This window comes from Argopecten irradians, chromosome 4 (genome assembly GCF_041381155.1).
Source record: "Argopecten irradians isolate NY chromosome 4, Ai_NY, whole genome shotgun sequence".
NCBI classification, from domain to species: domain Eukaryota; kingdom Metazoa; phylum Mollusca; class Bivalvia; order Pectinida; family Pectinidae; genus Argopecten; species Argopecten irradians.
Genome location: NC_091137.1, coordinates 7461574 through 7480030, shown reverse-complemented (window position 1 = coordinate 7480030; position 18457 = coordinate 7461574). Strand labels below are relative to the sequence as shown.

The 18457-nt window shown below is 34.3% G+C and overlaps 2 protein-coding genes across 6 annotated transcripts in view; both read left to right on the top strand.

Moving 5' to 3' along the window:
- Window positions 1–18457, top strand: part of LOC138320483 (transient receptor potential cation channel subfamily M member 2-like) — a 108700-nt gene that overhangs the window by 58275 nt on the left and 31968 nt on the right. The gene's annotated exons all lie outside the window — the stretch shown is intronic.
- LOC138320481 (glycine--tRNA ligase-like) lies at window positions 155–15220 on the top strand. The gene is made up of 17 exons (XM_069263459.1): window positions 155–441; window positions 1855–1956; window positions 2671–2770; window positions 5213–5354; window positions 5683–5771; window positions 6309–6385; window positions 6595–6740; window positions 7052–7201; window positions 8007–8172; window positions 8491–8655; window positions 8863–8971; window positions 9761–9905; window positions 10381–10466; window positions 11081–11190; window positions 11694–11787; window positions 12195–12385; window positions 13137–15220. The coding sequence occupies exons 1-17, from the start codon at window positions 202–204 to the stop codon at window positions 13236–13238; spliced, it is 2214 nt and encodes a 737-aa protein (XP_069119560.1). The 5' UTR covers window positions 155–201; the 3' UTR covers window positions 13239–15220.

Genomic DNA, 18457 nt, shown 5'->3' with positions numbered 1-18457 from the left:
TTAGTTTTTATTTATAACACTTTCCTATTGTCAAAGGGCATTCGGTGCTCTAATCTATGAAACAATTATGAGTGTGATGCATGATATAATAAGATTTAGTAATAAATATAAGGCGATTTTTGTCGGAAATGAAGAAATGTTACCTTATCCCGTTCGTGCCTAGATTTTATGGGTCGAAGCGTGGCATAATATGTCAGACTGATGAAACAGTTGGTAAGGTTTGTGAGACCATTGCTGCAGACATACGGTTGTAAGTACTTTCCGCGCCGACAGGTTATTAGAACATTTTTCTCTAGCAGTGTACATTTAACAGAATCATCGACTAGCTGGGGCTCCAAGAAGACCAAGGCATACAACCAGCTACTGAGGAGAGAAGTTGACATGTCGGACCCTGAAATTGAAGCCCAGTTAGCTCCACTGAGAGCAGCAGTGAAGGAACAGGTAACCATCATTTGTCCATACCTTTACGCTTGATCCAACCGAAGTACAAAGTAATCATGTAGGCTTTCAGTTTGATTTAGATTTTGATTGGAAATCATATTTGCAATAAATTGAAATTGTAATTTATTATCAATTTATTAATATTAGGATATTTTTGTTTCACTAAGGCTAATGCATCCCACGATTACTCCAAAAGTTTCTAGCTATGTGACTGTTTCATTTAAATATCTGTCAACAGTGTGAGAATCAGAAGAACGTTACATTTCAATCTATAGTAATTTGATCCTCCTCCATAATGCAGGTCTTCATTATACCAGAAACATATGTACATAGAGATTGGAAACTCCTTCTTTGTCTTTGTTGACAGCCAGAGGGACCTCCGGTTTATAGACATTTTCCCTTGGCTAACTACTTTTAAGTGTATTCTTTTAAACATGATATTTTTGCATCAATACAAAGTTTAAACATTATATCATGGTTTGATGTGACCAGTTTTTCCAATTGATGTTATTAAATAAGATTTTTGAAAGCATGAAAATCGGCAATTTTAGATGTGTTTTCGAAAATCAGACATTCAAAACCGGAAGTGCATTTTGTTTTATTAATATACAAGTTAAAATATTATTTATTCTTTCCAAAATCGAAGTCAAACCATCTGAAAATTACTGGACTTTTAAAAAATTTCAAAGTTATACTGCTGTATATATATTTAACTATTTAAAAGTTTATCTAAAAACCCCTATATAAGCCCATACAGAGGTACATCTGCCGATCGTAAAAATGGCGGAGTTGCCAATCTCTATGTATATATGTTTCTGATTATACACTGTGTTTGACACATGCACATCTACATTTGTTCAACAAGTGTATAAAATCTGTTTAAAACTGTGTAAAACATAAATTCACACAGATTTTTCCACAAATGCCTAATTCTAATCCCATCTAATTTCTTCATAATGTTTTCTTTGTGTAAAAGGTGCAGGTCAGTGTGGTTTGTACTTAGTGTTAAATATGATCTAGCTGTCACTCAGCTGACAGAGCATGCATGCTTCTTTGGCTCAGTCAGTAGAGCTGTAGTTTTTCACACCGAATACCTGGATTTGATTCCTGCTCGGGGCACTTGACAGGAATCACACGTGTATTTCCCTGTTCTTCCACATAGGCGCCCAACTAAATAACCCATGGTAGGTGGTTAATGAGTCTCGGCTTGAGATTTAGGAAATCTCAAAAAACACAGTGTAGTAAGTGTAAAAGGAGCAGGTTGGTGTGATTTGTACATATGTTTGTACTGTATTTTGGGAAAATTATCCAGAAAACAAAACGGACATAATAATATGGACTTGTGTACGAATTGATCAATGATTTAAAGTTAATTAATCTCTATATAGTCCTCTTAATATTCTATTTTCTAAGGGAGACTTGGTACGGAAGTTGAAATCAGAGAAAGCTCCTGATGTTGACATCCAAAAAGCTGTAGCTGAGTTGAAACATAGAAAGCAAGCCTTAGAAGCTAAGGTAGGTTGGTAGGCAAATTTATATATATAAACACCCGTTCTCATTGCTATAGAAAAAAAAATTCTGCAATAAATCATACAGTTCTTGTTGTGACTGCAACAGAATTCAGATAGCAGTGCCGATGACGTCATTGTTAAGATTTTGCATTCATTAGCTCTGTTTCTGACAAAGTTTAAAAGCTAGACCAGTCAAACTTTGTTACAGATGCTTTGGATTATCAGAACATGTTGCACTTAACAAAAATTTTAATTATTTTTTTTTATTTGAATAATAAATATCATTAATGATGGAGGCCAAGATTTCTCTGAGAACTTCAGCCTGTTAACTATGTCAGTAGAAAAAAGCTGATATGGTAGTCATACCTGTTTAGAAAGATCACCCAAGGCACAAGGAAAACTGTTGTTAGAATGTACACAAAGTGGTCTTTCTAAACAGACAAAAGTTAGTCATATTGGTCATTTAGGGTTGTCTGCAAAAGTAGTCTTATTATTAATTATATCAAGCTAGAGGGCTTTATACATACCGTAGGTGGCCACTGAAGCTGATTTTACTGTAACAGGACTGTCTTTATTTCTAATTGTAAAGCAAATTAAATTTGTCCTTTAGATTTAGGTTAAGGGATTTTTTTTTCAATGCTTTAAAGAACATTAAAAGTACATTTATGCTTAATATTATTCTAATGTCATATATATTTATCTTACATTACTGTTTAAGGAGTTGGCATTATCACCAAAGGATGACTTTGACCGAGCCAGATTGGAAGATTTACTCATACAGAAGTTTTTCTTTGACCAGTCTTTCTCCATTTATGGAGGTAAGTTAGACACTATTATATATTCATGAGCTGTTTTATTGTTGTTGTTTTACTAGTTCAGAATAACATCTGATGTAAGTAAGGGTAGGGAGATAAAGCAGAAAATTTGATAGCAGAAGCTAGCTAGAGCATGAAACTCACCGATAAGAACGTATTTCAGGCATGCTGTATGTTCATTAGATTAGAAAATATTAAGGTATGTGGTAATTGAAAATTTTTCTGAAATGACATGAGAAGAAAAAGACAGCAGTAAGCTCATATTATATTGCTGTTATATATATATACCAAGCATATTGTTATATTGCACGTTGATCATGAGTATGATGTGTTGATCTGTAAGGGCCTGGCATGGACTTATTTGAAACATTAATGGCCTATTAATAGTCAGAGTCATTTAACCCCTTCACCACTGTAGGCGATAATGGACTCATCCAGATCAATGGATGGGAGAGTCTACTGAAGTTACATAGGGGTGAAAGAGTTAAGGATGTGCCAGGTATGCATGTGGAGAAAAAACAGACCTACAGTCAGTATGACTGTATGACAGCTGCCTCCACTATATGAAATGGACCATTTCAAGCTGTAAAGCACATATCTATGATGATTATAGGCACTGCCTCAAAGTAATATCAATTTTAGGATACATTTAAAATTTTGATGAGTTGTGAATATGGACACCTTGTCTCCAATGTTATACATTTCAATAACTAAAATTATAGTGTCTCATAATAAAGTCATTAGAATTTCAAATTTAAATCAAGATATCTAAATGCAATTTAAAATTCATAAAAATGTTTGAGTCTTACTCAATGAGTAAATGTAATTGAAAATGGGATGTTTCATCCATGGTGAAATCCACAACTTCAAAGTTGAATGTACAGAAATGTGTATGATTTTATTGTTTTTGTTTTAAATAGACCTATTCATTTGTAACATTTAAATTGAAATTTCAAATATTAATGTCTTTTAAATGCCTTGTTATAAGTATTACAATACAGATAAAATCAGCTATTTAAAAAATCATCTGAGACATATTCAGACATTGACTAGCTATATAGGTTGCACTTTTTGATATTTTATCTGCATATTTTTACTTTGTTCATATGATATTATGACCCTAAATTTTGTTGTTTAAGGATTATAGGATGATATGGAAAACCATGCCATTATACTCATGCCTATAATACCCATTAAAATGTCATTAAAATGTGACTTTGGTCCTAATCCTCAGTTATTCTTTTGTAAGAGTTAACGGCTTGTAATCCTTGTATGACTTTGGTCCTAATCCTCAGTTATTCTTTTGTAAGAGTTAACGGCTTGTAATCCTTGTATGACTTTGGTCCTAATCCTCAGTTATTCTTTTGTAAGAGTTAACGGCTTGTAATCCTTGTATGACTTTGGTCCTAATCCTCAATTATTCTTTTGTAAGAGTTAACGGCTTGTATGACTTTGGTCTTAATCCTCAGTTATTCTGTTGTAGGAGTTAACGGCCTGTATGACTTTGGTCTTAATCCTCAGTTATTATATTGTAGGAGTTAACAGCCTGTATTATTAATCCTCAATTATTCTGTTGTAGGAGCTAATGGCCTGTATGACTTTGGTCTTAATCCTCAGTTATTATATTGTAGGTGTTAACAGCATGTATTATTAATCCTCAGTTATTCTGTTGTAGGAGCTAATGGCCTGTATGACTTTGGTCTTAATCCTCAGTTATTATATTGTAGGTGTTAACAGCATGTATTATTAATCCTCAGTTATTCTGTTGTTGGAATTAATGGCCTGTATGACTTTGGTCCAAACCTCAGTTATTCTGTTGTAGGAGTTAATGGCCTGTATGACTTTGGTCCTAATCCTCAGTTATTTTGTTGTAGGAGTTAACGGCCTGTATGACTTTGGTCTTAATCCTCAGTGATTCTGTTGTAGGTGTTAATGGCCTGTATGACTTTGGTCCAAACCTCAGTTATTCTATTGTAGGAGTTAACGGCCTGTATGACTTTAGTCCTAATCCTCAGTTATTCTGTTGTAGGAGTTAATGGCCTTGTATGACTTTGGTCCTAATCCTCAGTTATTCTGTTGTAGGAGTAAACGGCCTGTATGACTTTGGTCCTAATCCTCAGTTATTCTGTTGTAGGAGTAAACGGCCTGTATGACTTTGGTCTTAATCCTCAGTTATTCTGATGTAGGAGTTAACGGCCTGTATGACTTTGGTCCAAACCTCAGTTATTCTGATGTAGGAGTCAACGGCCTGTATGACTTTGGTCTTAATCCTCAGTGATTCTGTTGTAGGAGTTAACAGCCTGTATGACTTTGGTCTTAATCCTCAGTTATTCTGTTGTAGGAGTTAACGGCCTGTATGATTTTGGTCCTAATCCTCTGTTATTCTGTTGTAGGAGTTACCGGCCTGTATGACTTTGGTCCTAATCCTCAGTGATTCTGTTGTAGGTGTTAACGGCCTGTATGACTTTGGTCCTATGGGATGTGCTGTAAAGGCAAACCTTATCCAGCTATGGAGGAACTTCTTTGTACTGGAAGAACAAATGCTGGAAGTGGACTGTTCTGTGCTGACTCCAGAAAATGTCCTCAAGTAATTAGTAAAGATAGATTCTATAAAAAGGAGAATGTGGTTATTCAAAAATATCTCTACTGCTCCCAATATCCAAATCTTTGATGTTATTTCCATCAAATAGATATTGATTAATCATAGATAAAACAGACTTGATAAAGAATTATAAAGTTGGCTGATTGGTGGACTGGTTTGATTAAGAAAAGCAAGGTCATAGAGAAATAAATATTTAACTCAAATGTACTCTAAATACAAAATTAATGTAAGATTAAGATAACATACAAGACAAAAGCAACAAAAACAACTTTTGACTTAAGATGATAGTTGGAAAGTTGTCTTTCCTTTCCAGAGCGTCGGGTCACGTGGAGAGGTTTCAAGATCACATGGTAAAGGATTTGAAGACTGGGGCTTGTTTCCGTGCCGACCATCTAGTCGAAGGTTTGTGATGTCATCTTTTGTAAATCATTGCCATTTTAAACACCGGTCAAAAAATCTTAAGGGACATAAGATGTATGTTAATTTGGCTTGTAAAGTAAACCACTTCACTGTAAAGGCAGCGAGTAGATATTTTACATGTTTTTAAAATATTAATAATGAGATAGTTTTCATTTTTACCACAAGTTTTTCGTTATCTCCCCCCTGTTATTACAAATTTCTATTTATCACTGAACCCATGCTATTACAAATTTTTAGTTATTACCCCTGTTTTATGAAATATTTGTTACACAACCAGGGAAGTTTTGATGACTAGTACGATGTGTACACTGTCGCCTTTATCAGACCAGGCTTTATACCATTAAATACAAAAAGGTGTAAAAATCATGATGTATCTCCCATGTTATCCCAAATTTCCAATCTTAAGTTAGCTCCCCCTGTTTAACAAGTTTCTAGTTATCTTCCCTTGTTGTTATTTATTTTATGATTGTTTCCCCTTGTTACTAGAAGTTTTTAATTATCTCCCTTTGTTTGTCACAGGTTTCTTTGAGAAGGCGTTGAGTGATAAGAAGATGGCAGCAGAGAAGAAGGAGGAGATGCGACAGTTATTGCCTACAGTAAGATTTGAACTTACCCTGTATAAATTGCACATAAATATATCTATTGGCAAATTTATCTTGTTTCTGTGATAGCATCAATTTTATAGGGAAGATAATACCCACTATATCACATCTGGTATAGATGGATTATCATTGGATGTTTGTTAGGTGTCTAATCTGACCAGAAGGCATAAATTAATATTAGTTGTATCATATTCCTACCTCAGATAGAGTGTATGACCAAAGAGGAGCTTGGCGAATTGATACGCAAGTACGAGATGAAATCTCCAGTGACTGGAAATGACGTCAGTGATCCGATGGAATTCAACCTCATGTTCGGCACATCGATAGGGCCCACTGGCCAGATGAAAGGGTAATTTATAGGCCAATATGAAGGTCAAGTTCAGCCTCTACTAGGTATATTAAAGCGTAAAAAGATTAACTTTTTGATACACATGAAATCTTAATTTTAATCCTAAATAGATGTTTTATTACTAACCAAGATTAATTGTTGAATAGTATGTCATTAATCTACAGTAGATATATGATGTTGGGCTTGTTACCAGACATACTTATAGTCAAATAAATGGTGTGGGACTCAAATGTTGTTGATGTCCTTTATCCTTTATTATTACAAACTGAAGCAAGTATAACTTACCTCACCTGACACCCTTTTCTTTACAGGTTCCTTCGTCCAGAAACTGCTCAGGGTATTTTTGTAAACTTCAAACGCTTGCTGCAGTTTAATCAAGGAAAGTTACCATTTGCAGCAGCTCAGATTGGTAATGCCTTCAGAAATGAAATCTCACCCAGATCTGGCCTTCTCCGAGTAAGGTAAACCATGAGTTCTCGTCCTCGATTTATCTTATTTTATGTTAGCTTCATGGTGACGTGGTATGGCTGACATTTTCCAGATTTTATACAAATAATGATCTACATCTTTTGCCTTTGTAAGTCAGCCATTGGTAAATTCTGGAACCTTATAGTTATTTGAAAGGTGTTATAGTTTAAATTTTGAAAGGTTTGTATGGAATAAATATAAACAAGCAGTCAGACCCTTTAAAGTTGTTTGGTCTGTGACTTGCTGTATATTTGGCATAGAAAAACTATTTCTACATATTTTTCTCTGTGTCTTCATTAAACTTACCATATTTACCAACTTTTGTAAAGTTTGTATTCGCAAAGTTATTAAACAATTAAGTTTAGATATTGATTTTTAATGTGTACACATTTAAAATAGCTCTGAAGTCTCCAAAATGTTACGATCTATTCCGATCTGTATGGGTATTGCGGATGTTGGCCACGTGATACGGCTCGGGAGATTCTGATCTATACGGGTATCGCCGATGTCGGTCACGTGATGCAACTCGGTTTTCCCTATATTACCCGAAAGTTGGAAACATGGCGTTGACTGCAGCAGTTCTTTCAAAACATGTGGTATTTTATGCGACATTTACCACTATATCACTAGTTAATTGGTGCTTTTATGGATCTGAACTTTTCTGAATTTTTCACTTAAATTTGACAACTCCAAAACAAGAGAGTTCACTGTAACAGCTTCACTATTAATTTAGAATTTGTCAAAAAGATCAGGCAATGACAATAGACAATGTCCTAAATTGATTGCTTAATTTTACAGAGAATTTACAATGGCAGAAATAGAGCACTTCTGTGACCCAGAGTTGAAGTCAACTCATCCAAAGTTTGACTCTGTGGCAGATATAGAATTGACTCTGTACTCAGCTTGTAACCAGATGGACGGCAAGGCCCCAGAAAGGAAAAAGATTGGGGACGCTGTGAAGGAGGTGAGGCACTACAATACATGGATCTGAGAATTACTGAATACACGTTTTGAATACAGTCATTCAAACATGATGATTCCTTATAGGCTATTTAATTCAGCAATTTGTTCATACGAGAAATCACCATAAAATTTTAACGAAAAATCAGAGTAATTGAAATAACTTAAAATTAACAAAGACTAGAACTTGAACTTTCAGTAAAATTGAAATGAATCAAAACAAGTTATATGGACCAAGTTTAATTTTCAAACTTGTACAAGTGTATTCACAAATGAAGGGGTTAATTATTGTGCAATCCTTTATGTGATATTTTTGTTCTAGAAACTGATCTCCAACGAGACACTGGGCTACTTCATGGGTCGTATCTACTTATTCATGGTGAAGAGTGGCATTGATCCAAAGCGCCTTCGATTCCGTCAGCACATGTCAAACGAAATGGCTCATTACGCCAAAGACTGCTGGGACGGAGAGTGTAAAACGTCTTATGTAAGTAGGATAAAAGTTTAATATGATGTTCTGTAATCTAGTTTGAACTAATCCGCAATGTGCATGAAACAAATTCATACAGTTTGCAAACTTTTTTTTTTCATACTGCGATGAAATAAAAAAAATAGTGACATCAATGCTTAAAAGAAAGCCTTTAATTATAAGATTCTTGCTATTTGTACAACTTTGTCTTGTTTTCTGTTACAGGGATGGATTGAGTGTGTTGGATGTGCTGACCGATCCTGTTACGATTTGACACAACATACCAAGGCCACTGGTGTCAAACTAGTCGCTGAAAGAAAGTTAGCTGAAGCTATATCCTTGCTTTAACTGGTCATAAAAATTTTATTACTGTTAGTATTTAAAGAGGTCTTAGAGTGGGAGGAAACTGGAGTGCCCGAGAAAGCACACCAGATCGAGCAGGTTTTGCAGGCCTTAAGTACCTACATAGGACTTACCTAGTTAGCTCTGACACCGTAAGTGGAGGGCTAATGCTAGAATGTCAGATATGACCACTCAGCTACCCCAAATTGAGAGTAAGAGGGGTTCTGGTTGAATATCAGGACACTCATATCAATTTGCTACAGATGTACTGATATGGATAAGAAAGCTCTGGTGATTTACACTATAATCAGGTTAAAGTGAACAGTCGGGCAAGGATAGTCGGTAAAAATGGTGTGAATGTATCCAGTATAATTTCTTATGAAATGGAAAAATAAAATCTCTCGTTAAAATCTGTCTGCGTATGAAGAAATTGATTTAAAGTATGGAAATTCTAAAACGTCCTCCCGGCCCACTATGTCCGTGGTTACGTTTCCACGCAGCCTCGCTTTCAATACTTTCAACTTTTCTTTACTTTAATGGTCAGGACTGGGAAACTAAGCAGAACTTGTCCGTCGTATTAATATGTGAGAACTTTTGGAAGGCCAATGAATGCATTTAGACTGGTTTTCTTTGCCAGACTATTCACTTTAATACTATCCTGGAAAGGAATGGGCCAGAAGGTCTTGTCTCGACCACAATATACAGGTGATTCTGGTAACTGTATTGACTTTTATTAATAGGATTCCTGATGTTAATGTTTTTTCCTTGACCTGACTCTACAAAACCATTGATGTAACAGAGTGTATACCCAATATGAAACTCATGGGTAAAGCCTTCAAGAGAGATGCCAAAGATGTATCGTCCCACCTTACTAGTCTTTCTACCGACGATATAGATAGCCTGGAAAAAAACCTCAAAGAAAATGGGTAAGTTAGACTTATATATGATAACACACTATACACCAAATATGAAAAGAAAAGGATGAACTGTTAGATTTACAGGTTTTATATTGTTGTTTCAGATAAAACTTGCACACTTTTTACTGAGGCAAGCAATCAGCTAGACTGTTGCATATTGGATGAAGCAATTTGCCAATTTATAAAGAGTCTGAAAAATCTGATAAATAAACCCTGCCATAGAGACCACCTCTGTAAAAAGACCACTTGTTTAATAAGACCACTTTTCTAGGGTATCAAATGACTATTAATTTTAACCTGTGTATAAAGATTACTTGGCTATAAAGACCATTTTAACTCTACATCTTGAGTGGTCTTTATAGATTTGACTGCAGTTATAGAATAGGAATCTTCTATTACTTACTCACGGTAAATTAATCCCAAACTTTAGCTTGGTTTGTGTTATTTGTGAATTTCCTGGACATTATCTGTTTTATATTGACAGGGAGGCCTCTTTAGACGTCAATGGTAAACCATTTATTGTGAAGCCTGATATGATGGAGATAAAGCGCTACCCAAAGACAGTCCATGGTCAGTATATATCTTATAATGTGGTACCGTGTACTTTAATTTATCCTAAACTTACAATACGAGTATACATTCATGATGTAGTCAAACTCATACGTAGCTCTCAATTGACAGGTTTATGTTGTCACAGTATCAGCCTTTACTACATCCTATTGATGTTTTACCCATAGAATTATCTGCCTGACATATGGACTTCAATCACTGCAGAGATAGATAAGGTTTGATTTCACAACTCAACTTTGGCATCATTTGTCAAATGATTGAGGTCTGAGATTGATTTCAAACCATTTGCTGCATAACCTTTTTTTATTTAAAAATGGGCAAGTTGGTAAAGAGTAAAATATTTAGTCTTCTATAAAAATATAATCATGTTTATTTCAAAAGATATTATTTGATCTTGATTTGAAAATTGTTAATCTGTGATAAAGCTGAACCATCTTTTGAACACCTGGGCCCTGCTGTTTACCGTATCAACCTTCTTAAAGTTTGTTCACAGTTGTCTTTTGCATGATTAAATATGTTTTAAGACATTTAATCATGCTTTAGAAACAACCTGGTCACATAATATTATAGGCATACATTGAAAATTGTTTATCACTTACTTTTGTGTGTTACAGTTGAAGAGATTATGCCGTCTGTGATAGAACCGTCGTTTGGAATTGGCCGAGTCATGTATTCTATATTTGAACACAGCTTTAAGACAAGGGAAGGAGATGAACAAAGAACAGTAAGCTTGAATCTCATTATAGCTTCAAAGTCAATATATGTTTAATGGTGACCTTAGTTTAAATTAGGCCAAAAAAACCATTATGTCTGGTTAGGGTTAGGGACCCTAACTTTTTTTCCACATTTCTACGAAAAAAAATCACTTTTTATTTAAAAGTTAGGATTTTGATCTCAGACTCTGGTTCTGGCCATTACTTTAGAGTGAAAGACACTTGAAAAAAGAAAAGAAAATCTCGACCTACCAACCTTTTTTTGCCAATGTAACCCTAAACAGACTTTTTTTTTTTTTTTTTTTTTTATTTACCTTGTGATGTTTAGATTTCATTTATAAGTTAACTACAATATACAAATTGTACTTTGTTGAAGCTATATTAACATAGAGGACAGCATAGATAGATATCCATCGAAGCGTTACACAAAATAATACTTACATTGCCCTAATTAATCCACACATCATGATAAAGCTGAAACAATAACTACAATTACATATTGAATGGTTTTCAGTACCTGACTCTGCCAGCATCTATAGCCCCATACAAGTGCTCTGTCCTGCCACTCAGTTCTAAAGCAGAACTACAGCCATTTGTAAAACAGCTCTGTAAGTACCCATGTGACTCCAGGCTAATTATCAGTCCGCTGCCGATGAAACCGGAGGGGACTATAGTGTTTGTCCCCGGGTGTCTGTCTGTGACAGTAGGGGACATGTATTGCTTGCGACACTTACTGTAAGCTTTTTGTACTCAATATAAGACACCAATATTCAATATAAAGATTTAAGATTTAGTTTTTAAAAGGATCTTTGCATAAATACAAATTCAATATCAAACTTTCAATATGATTTCAGTAAATATTTTTGTGTGGAGATAAACTGATGCAAATTTACTTTGATCTCCAAGTTCTCTGAAGTAAAATCCTATATGAAAGGTTTACAGTATCTGACTTACCTTCCATACTGACCAGTAAATATATACATACCAGTAACATATGATTGTTATCCTTCTACAGCTATAGCCCTAACCAAATGTGACATCTTACACAAAGTGGACGACAGCAGTGGTTCTATCGGCCGGAGATACGCTCGTACTGACCAGATCGCTATACCTTATGGTATAACAATAGACTTTGACACGGTGAAGTCGTCCCCTCCAACAGCCACACTCAGGGATAGAGATTCTATGAAACAGATACGAGCTCCAGTAAGTTATAGTCACAGATGATTTATTTCAAAAGTAATGTGAATAATGTGTCATATTTTTATGTCCCTTCCCGGAAATGTGGTGACATATACTGTTTTCTCGAACCTATAGGTGTAATATTGGCCTGGGCAATACACTCATGTCGCCTGATGCTGTATTGCGTGGATACTTATGCAATAAAGCCTTATGACGTCATGGCTTCACCAAAATTACCATTTTCTTGGTGCGATTTTAACTTCTTCTTTTTTCAGAAAGTAGGCTGGATTTATTTTAAAAGACACAAACAACGGGATTTGCGTTGAGAATATCACGTAATTTTCATGTATGGAGAATTGACGTGCAGTCACGTTTTTTTTCTGAATTTATTTCAAAATGGCGGAAATTTATAGTAGTAAAATTGCAATTATGCGTCGATATGAGAGAAAAATACTCTTTCATACGTGGATATGAAAGATAGCGATATTCTTCCCTCAGGATCACAAAATGTTATAAAACCCTGGGCAAGCCTCAGGTTTTACAACATTTTGTGATCCTTGGGTAGAATATCCCTATCCTTCATATCTACATATGAAAGAGTTTTATAATCTATATCTGTTTTGCCCCGTCCCTCTTTTGATTTTATCCGGCAGAGGCATTTATGTCTTACATGGTAAATGCATAAATGGTAAAGTTTAAACTTTTGTTTTCCATTGGCTAGAAAATTGCTTAAAGTGTAAAAATATTTGTGTACATGACCATGACATTGTTACAGATTGAAGAGTTACCAGAGATTGTACGAGACTTGGCTAACGGTCGCAGGACTTGGCAGGATGTGTACAATAACTACCCAGTCTTTGAACAACAGGAGAACTGAAGGAAACTTGCTGTATAAAATGGTGCACAACTTGACTGACATCAACATCAATCCTCTCATCAAACTGAATACCTGGTCTGGCACAACTTGTGTAGCATAATAGAAGAGGTTCTAGTTTCACTTGAGAGAATTTTTACCAGGTGGATTGTTTTTGAGATTCAGTGAAAAGGTTACTGTTTGAACTCTTAACAAATGATGAAGGTGCCAATTTGTAGGTGGTAAAAAGTTAAAATGAAATTAGCCATAATCAAGGAAACTTTCAGATGGGGGATAGTGCTATTATAAGTATGATTTTAGTTTCCATGACATTGGATGCTTTGTGTTGATGGGTTAGCTTCTCATTTAACAATTAAGTCTGGTACATGGCCAACTATTAGCTGTATCACACTCTTGGCTTGTCAAAATCATTTTCCTATTTATAAAAGTCAGAATTTTATACAATGCATACAATGTGGAAGGAAAAAAGTGCTAACGTAAAGATAAAGATGTAAAATGGGAGAATGAAATATATGTAATTTTACACAAGGCTTATTTATGATTATGCGTGACTTCCATATTCTCAGTAACTTAAACGACTGCAATATATACTTATGTTAAGGGCTATGTATAATCTTGGTTGAAAATTCTGCTGGAGAAAGTATGTTAAGTACTGTCTGTCAGATAAAGGATTTCAGTAGGATTTAAGTATTTTCATTGCTAATATTATGATAAGACATTTATCCACAACTAATCAGTTTTTCAAGTTTTGGTTATAAAAAGACATTAAGTTTTCTAATTAGGGCCCCGCATCGAGATGCGGGTGCCCTATAGTAATCAGGTTGTCCGTCCGTCCGTCCGTCCGTCCGTCCGTCCGTCCTGTCTGTCTGTCTGTCTGTCTGTCTGTCTGTCCGTCCGTCCGTCCGTCTGTCCGTTTTTTTTTTTCTTTTGCACATTAATGATGGAAGGGAGTGGAGTATTTTCCCCACATTTTACATGATGATTCCTCAACCATCCTAGATCTGCTTGGTAATTTTTCAGGCTGAAATTAAATTAAAAAAATCGGCCATCTTGGATTTTAACATTTAAAAAAATCACAATGTTGTTGCTCTTAACTGATAAACATTTTGTTATAACATTATGATGCAAAGTTGTTCAGAATTAAACAAGGAGTTGACTGTCCAAAGGTAAGGTCATGGGCCAAGGTTACTAAGTCAAAGGTCAAGGTCAAATTTAAAAAAATTATTTTCTCATGAACATTTTGCTACAACATTTATAATGAAGCAGAGTTGTTCAGAATTAAACAAGAAGTCAACTCACCAAAGTTTTGACTGCTTAATGCACTTTTACATGATTAAAATATTTGAGCAAGACCTTTATTCCCTTCCTTTCACATTTGTTATGTGTTTCTTCAGCAAACTATGAGGTTTACCTTGTTTAAAAGGGGTATTTGAGTTAATTGTATGCTCTTAATGTAATGTTAGCTTGGAATCAGGATTCAAGTTAAATACTTGGAAGACTTTTTCCAAAGAATTATAATAATGTACCATCATCGGTTTCCCAATTAATGTTGACATTAATTATTTATTAGCAACATATAGCTAACACGGAAGAATTCGTTGTCAAAATACTACTTTTCCACTTAAGCACGTCAGACACATAGCGGGGCCCTTTCTGACGTGTCAGTGTTCTAGTTTTATTTTAAAAGCTGTTTAGTAATGATTTGTTTTAATTTAAGCTATTTAAAAACAACAAAAATTAACATTTAAATTATATTTCATATACAATGTACTTTAAAAAATTCTGCTTGAATCATGTATACTAAAATCTTGGTTTTCAAACATGTGGTTATATCTGAATGAAATATTGCTACCTTTAACGTGGAATTTACTACGAAAGTTAAGAAGTATTTAAGGTGTATATCAACTCAGCAGTATTCAATAAAAAAAAAAATCTTGTGATATGGTCTTAAAGTATTGAGATCAAAATAAAAGAAATTAAATTGATTTTTTATATTTTGTTTATTTTCTATGTTTGCTCAGACGTTGATGTGTTAGCTAGGTGAGCTTAGAAACAAAAAAGTTTTCAGGATCATAATTTTAGCTCATCTGACTCTATTGTGACTGTCTTTTATCCATCATCGTGTACGTTTCCACGTAAACAGCCACTTGAGTTAATATTTCACCAAGCTTACTTTGTATGCAGACTAGCATCAGCAAGATCTTAGACAAGTTCAAAATTTGAACTGAATCGACTAACTTCATAAACGATCTCCCTTTGTGATATTATTTATTATTATAATCTTGTGAATGAAGTAGTTTGAGTAATTATTATTTACCAAGTTTTATGAATTTTGTATCGGACTAACCTTACAAGATCTCGCATGACATGGAAAATCCTTTTCTTTTGACATTTACAAACAGAGCTTCTTTGTATTATCATAATTTCACTGGTGTTGTGAACATGCACATTAAATATTCAGTAATCTTGAAGAAGATTGCGTGAAGTGTATCTATACAGCTTACAGAGTTACTATCTTTGTTATGAATTTTGAACACAATAATTCGTGTAAAAGTGCACAAAGCTCAATGAAACTTTAAATACAAAGTTAATATTATTGATGTTGTTTCATTTGGGAAGTTTGCGGTCACTCTAAAAAGGCACAAGTTGGCCCATTTATTAACGGTTTCTACTTTGTGTCATATGTCATGTGACTTTAACAGGCCCATAAGGCCTCTTGTTTCAGTTGTTTGTGCTTCACACTCTATTAACAGCTATGGTCATTTAATCATGTGGAAGGTGTTGGTGATGTGTACCTGAGAAACGAATAAATCCTGAAAATTGTAGTTTATGGAGATTTCTGATAAAATCAATGGCTGACTCAAGAACTGTGTCATCCTCGTTGTTCCCGGGGTCCCAATCACTTATGATCCCTACACCCCTGGACTATCTCATAGTAAAACTAGAGGCAACAGAATAGAACTGGTAATTTAGTCATTTGATGTACATCAAAAGAGCCGTATAACGGTACACTGTGGTTGGCTGTGTGGCTTTGATGTTAGGCTTCGCTCTCTGTAGTCTTTGGAAATCTGTGATTGGTCAAATGTTTTCCGCTGAGCTGCCTTCAATTTCATTATGAGATAGTCTATGGGTGTAGGGATCGTAAGTGATCGGAACCCTTGCAGTTTGGAGGATGGAACTGTGTAAGCCAGGACATTAAATGAAACAAAATAATTAAATTTAAAACAATGTTTTATTCCTGTGATTTCTTTAACATTTAACAGACTTCACAACATGGTATAAAATTCACTACAACTGTGCAACATATTCTACATTTACATAAAATTACACATCAGTTTACAACAATTGTGCAACTTGTACACTACCTTCCCCTAAAACAAGGCTTTACTACAACATTGACACTAGCATGACTTATTAAGTAATCTATCTATCACATTTGCTTATAATAAGAGCTGTTCAAATTTAATAATTATCCCCTCATATTTCATTTATCCTTTATTTTTTCCAAATAATTTTTGTTTATGTTTGACAGAGAGTTGAGTAGCTGCCATTACCCACTTGGAAATACGAGTTTTTACAGGAGATACGTGTAGAAATCAAACTAAAACAAGAGAAATGTCAAATAACTTGATACATTATCACTCTTGAGAAGCGGATTTGAATAATAAATAAATAAATAAAGATTAATATTGGTACTTGTGACAATAGTAACAAATAAGTGAGAAGGCCTTATTTGGTTTTGTAGTGGTCCTGTCACACTGTGCTGTATACAACTTGCCCCAATTGAGCACAGACCTGCTATGCAGAAGGCCAGACTTATATGTGTTCAAATGTTTTTAAACGGGATATGAAATAAGTAGGGTCTAAAGACAAGAGAACATGTATTGAGTTAGAGAAAACCTTATAATATTGATTTTTTACTTTGTAAGTCTCTAGACAAAAACAATATTAAAAAAAAAAACAGGTTTCATAAGAAATCATAAGAATATCTTTATCTGATCTTAGGACTCCAAAATATGTAACCAATTTTTTATTCAGGATTTGATTTCTGTAAAATTATGTACCAGAAATCTATTTTGTAAATTATATTGAATCCTGGTTAGGAGAAAATTTGCTAGAAAACTCCTTATACTTCTTGTGAAATATACTAGAAATAGTATATTTTAGCATGTTTCTTCTCTATTCCAATGTAACTAAATAAAATCATTTTTACAACATAGCAGGTATCCTGATTTTAGCCCTATCTTTTATGTAATACATGATCATCAGGAAAGTAAAGACACATAATAAGACGATATATATCAAACCAAGTAAGCTGGTGTAGAATATTGTTTATCAGAAAAAATAAATCTTATTTAAGCGAGTAAAATCATTATCAGAACACATTCTTTTAGCATACTCAAACACAAGTCATTAAGATATCATTCAAAGTACAACCACATAAATCATTTCACTCTTCAGTCATCTCGTCACTTACCATATGACACAAACATGTCTGTTCACGTCAATACATTTGTCAGTGTAATCAACCCAATAATGCTTAAATATTTGAAGAAAGTAAGGGGGCACTTATGGGACCAATTTTGGACTATTCTTTCACAAAACTATTGCACAAAGTAAGCCATAAATCAATTTGCAAAAAGAAATCAAATAAAGAAACTGTTAGTTTTCGTACAGTATTATCTGTCTGCATTTACTTTGAGGTAAGTGAAATTGAAGCTTCAAATATTGGGATAGGGGCGCTTACTGTGGTCAAATACAGCAATGAAAAAGTTCATGCAACTAATTTACTTGTCTAGCACATAATGTAGCTTACACACACGGTTATATCTCTACAGTAATGTCAAAAACATCATGAGAGCATAAAAGCACTGATAATTTTTACATTGTTTTCTATATATTTACAAACAACTGAACATGATTAAAATTCATGTTAAAAACACAAAGCAAAACTATGCTGGGAGAATAACCCAAAATAACGATACATGATGTATACATTAATCTGTCGTCCAAATACCTCAACATTTGAATGAAAGCACAACTTGCCGGAAAAATTAATCACAATAAAAATTAAAATGCTATCATGACTCTCTCAGAAAATATAATCATGAAGGTTTTGGTACCAGTAACTGATCAATTAACAGACTCATTAAAGTACAAGACAAATATCACATACCCATTAACTATTGAGCAGTGAATATAATGAACTGTAAAAGCAGAAT

Coding starts and splice junctions, on each gene's coding strand:
- LOC138320481 (XM_069263459.1), top strand. CDS start 202: ATGAAACAGTTGGTAAGGTTTGTGAGACCATTGCTGCAGACATACGGT. Junction 8,173..8,490: donor TTGGGGACGCTGTGAAGGAG/GTGAGGCACTAC, acceptor TTTTTGTTCTAG/AAACTGATCTCCAACGAGAC. Junction 10,467..11,080: donor CTACCCAAAGACAGTCCATG/GTCAGTATATAT, acceptor TGTGTGTTACAG/TTGAAGAGATTATGCCGTCT.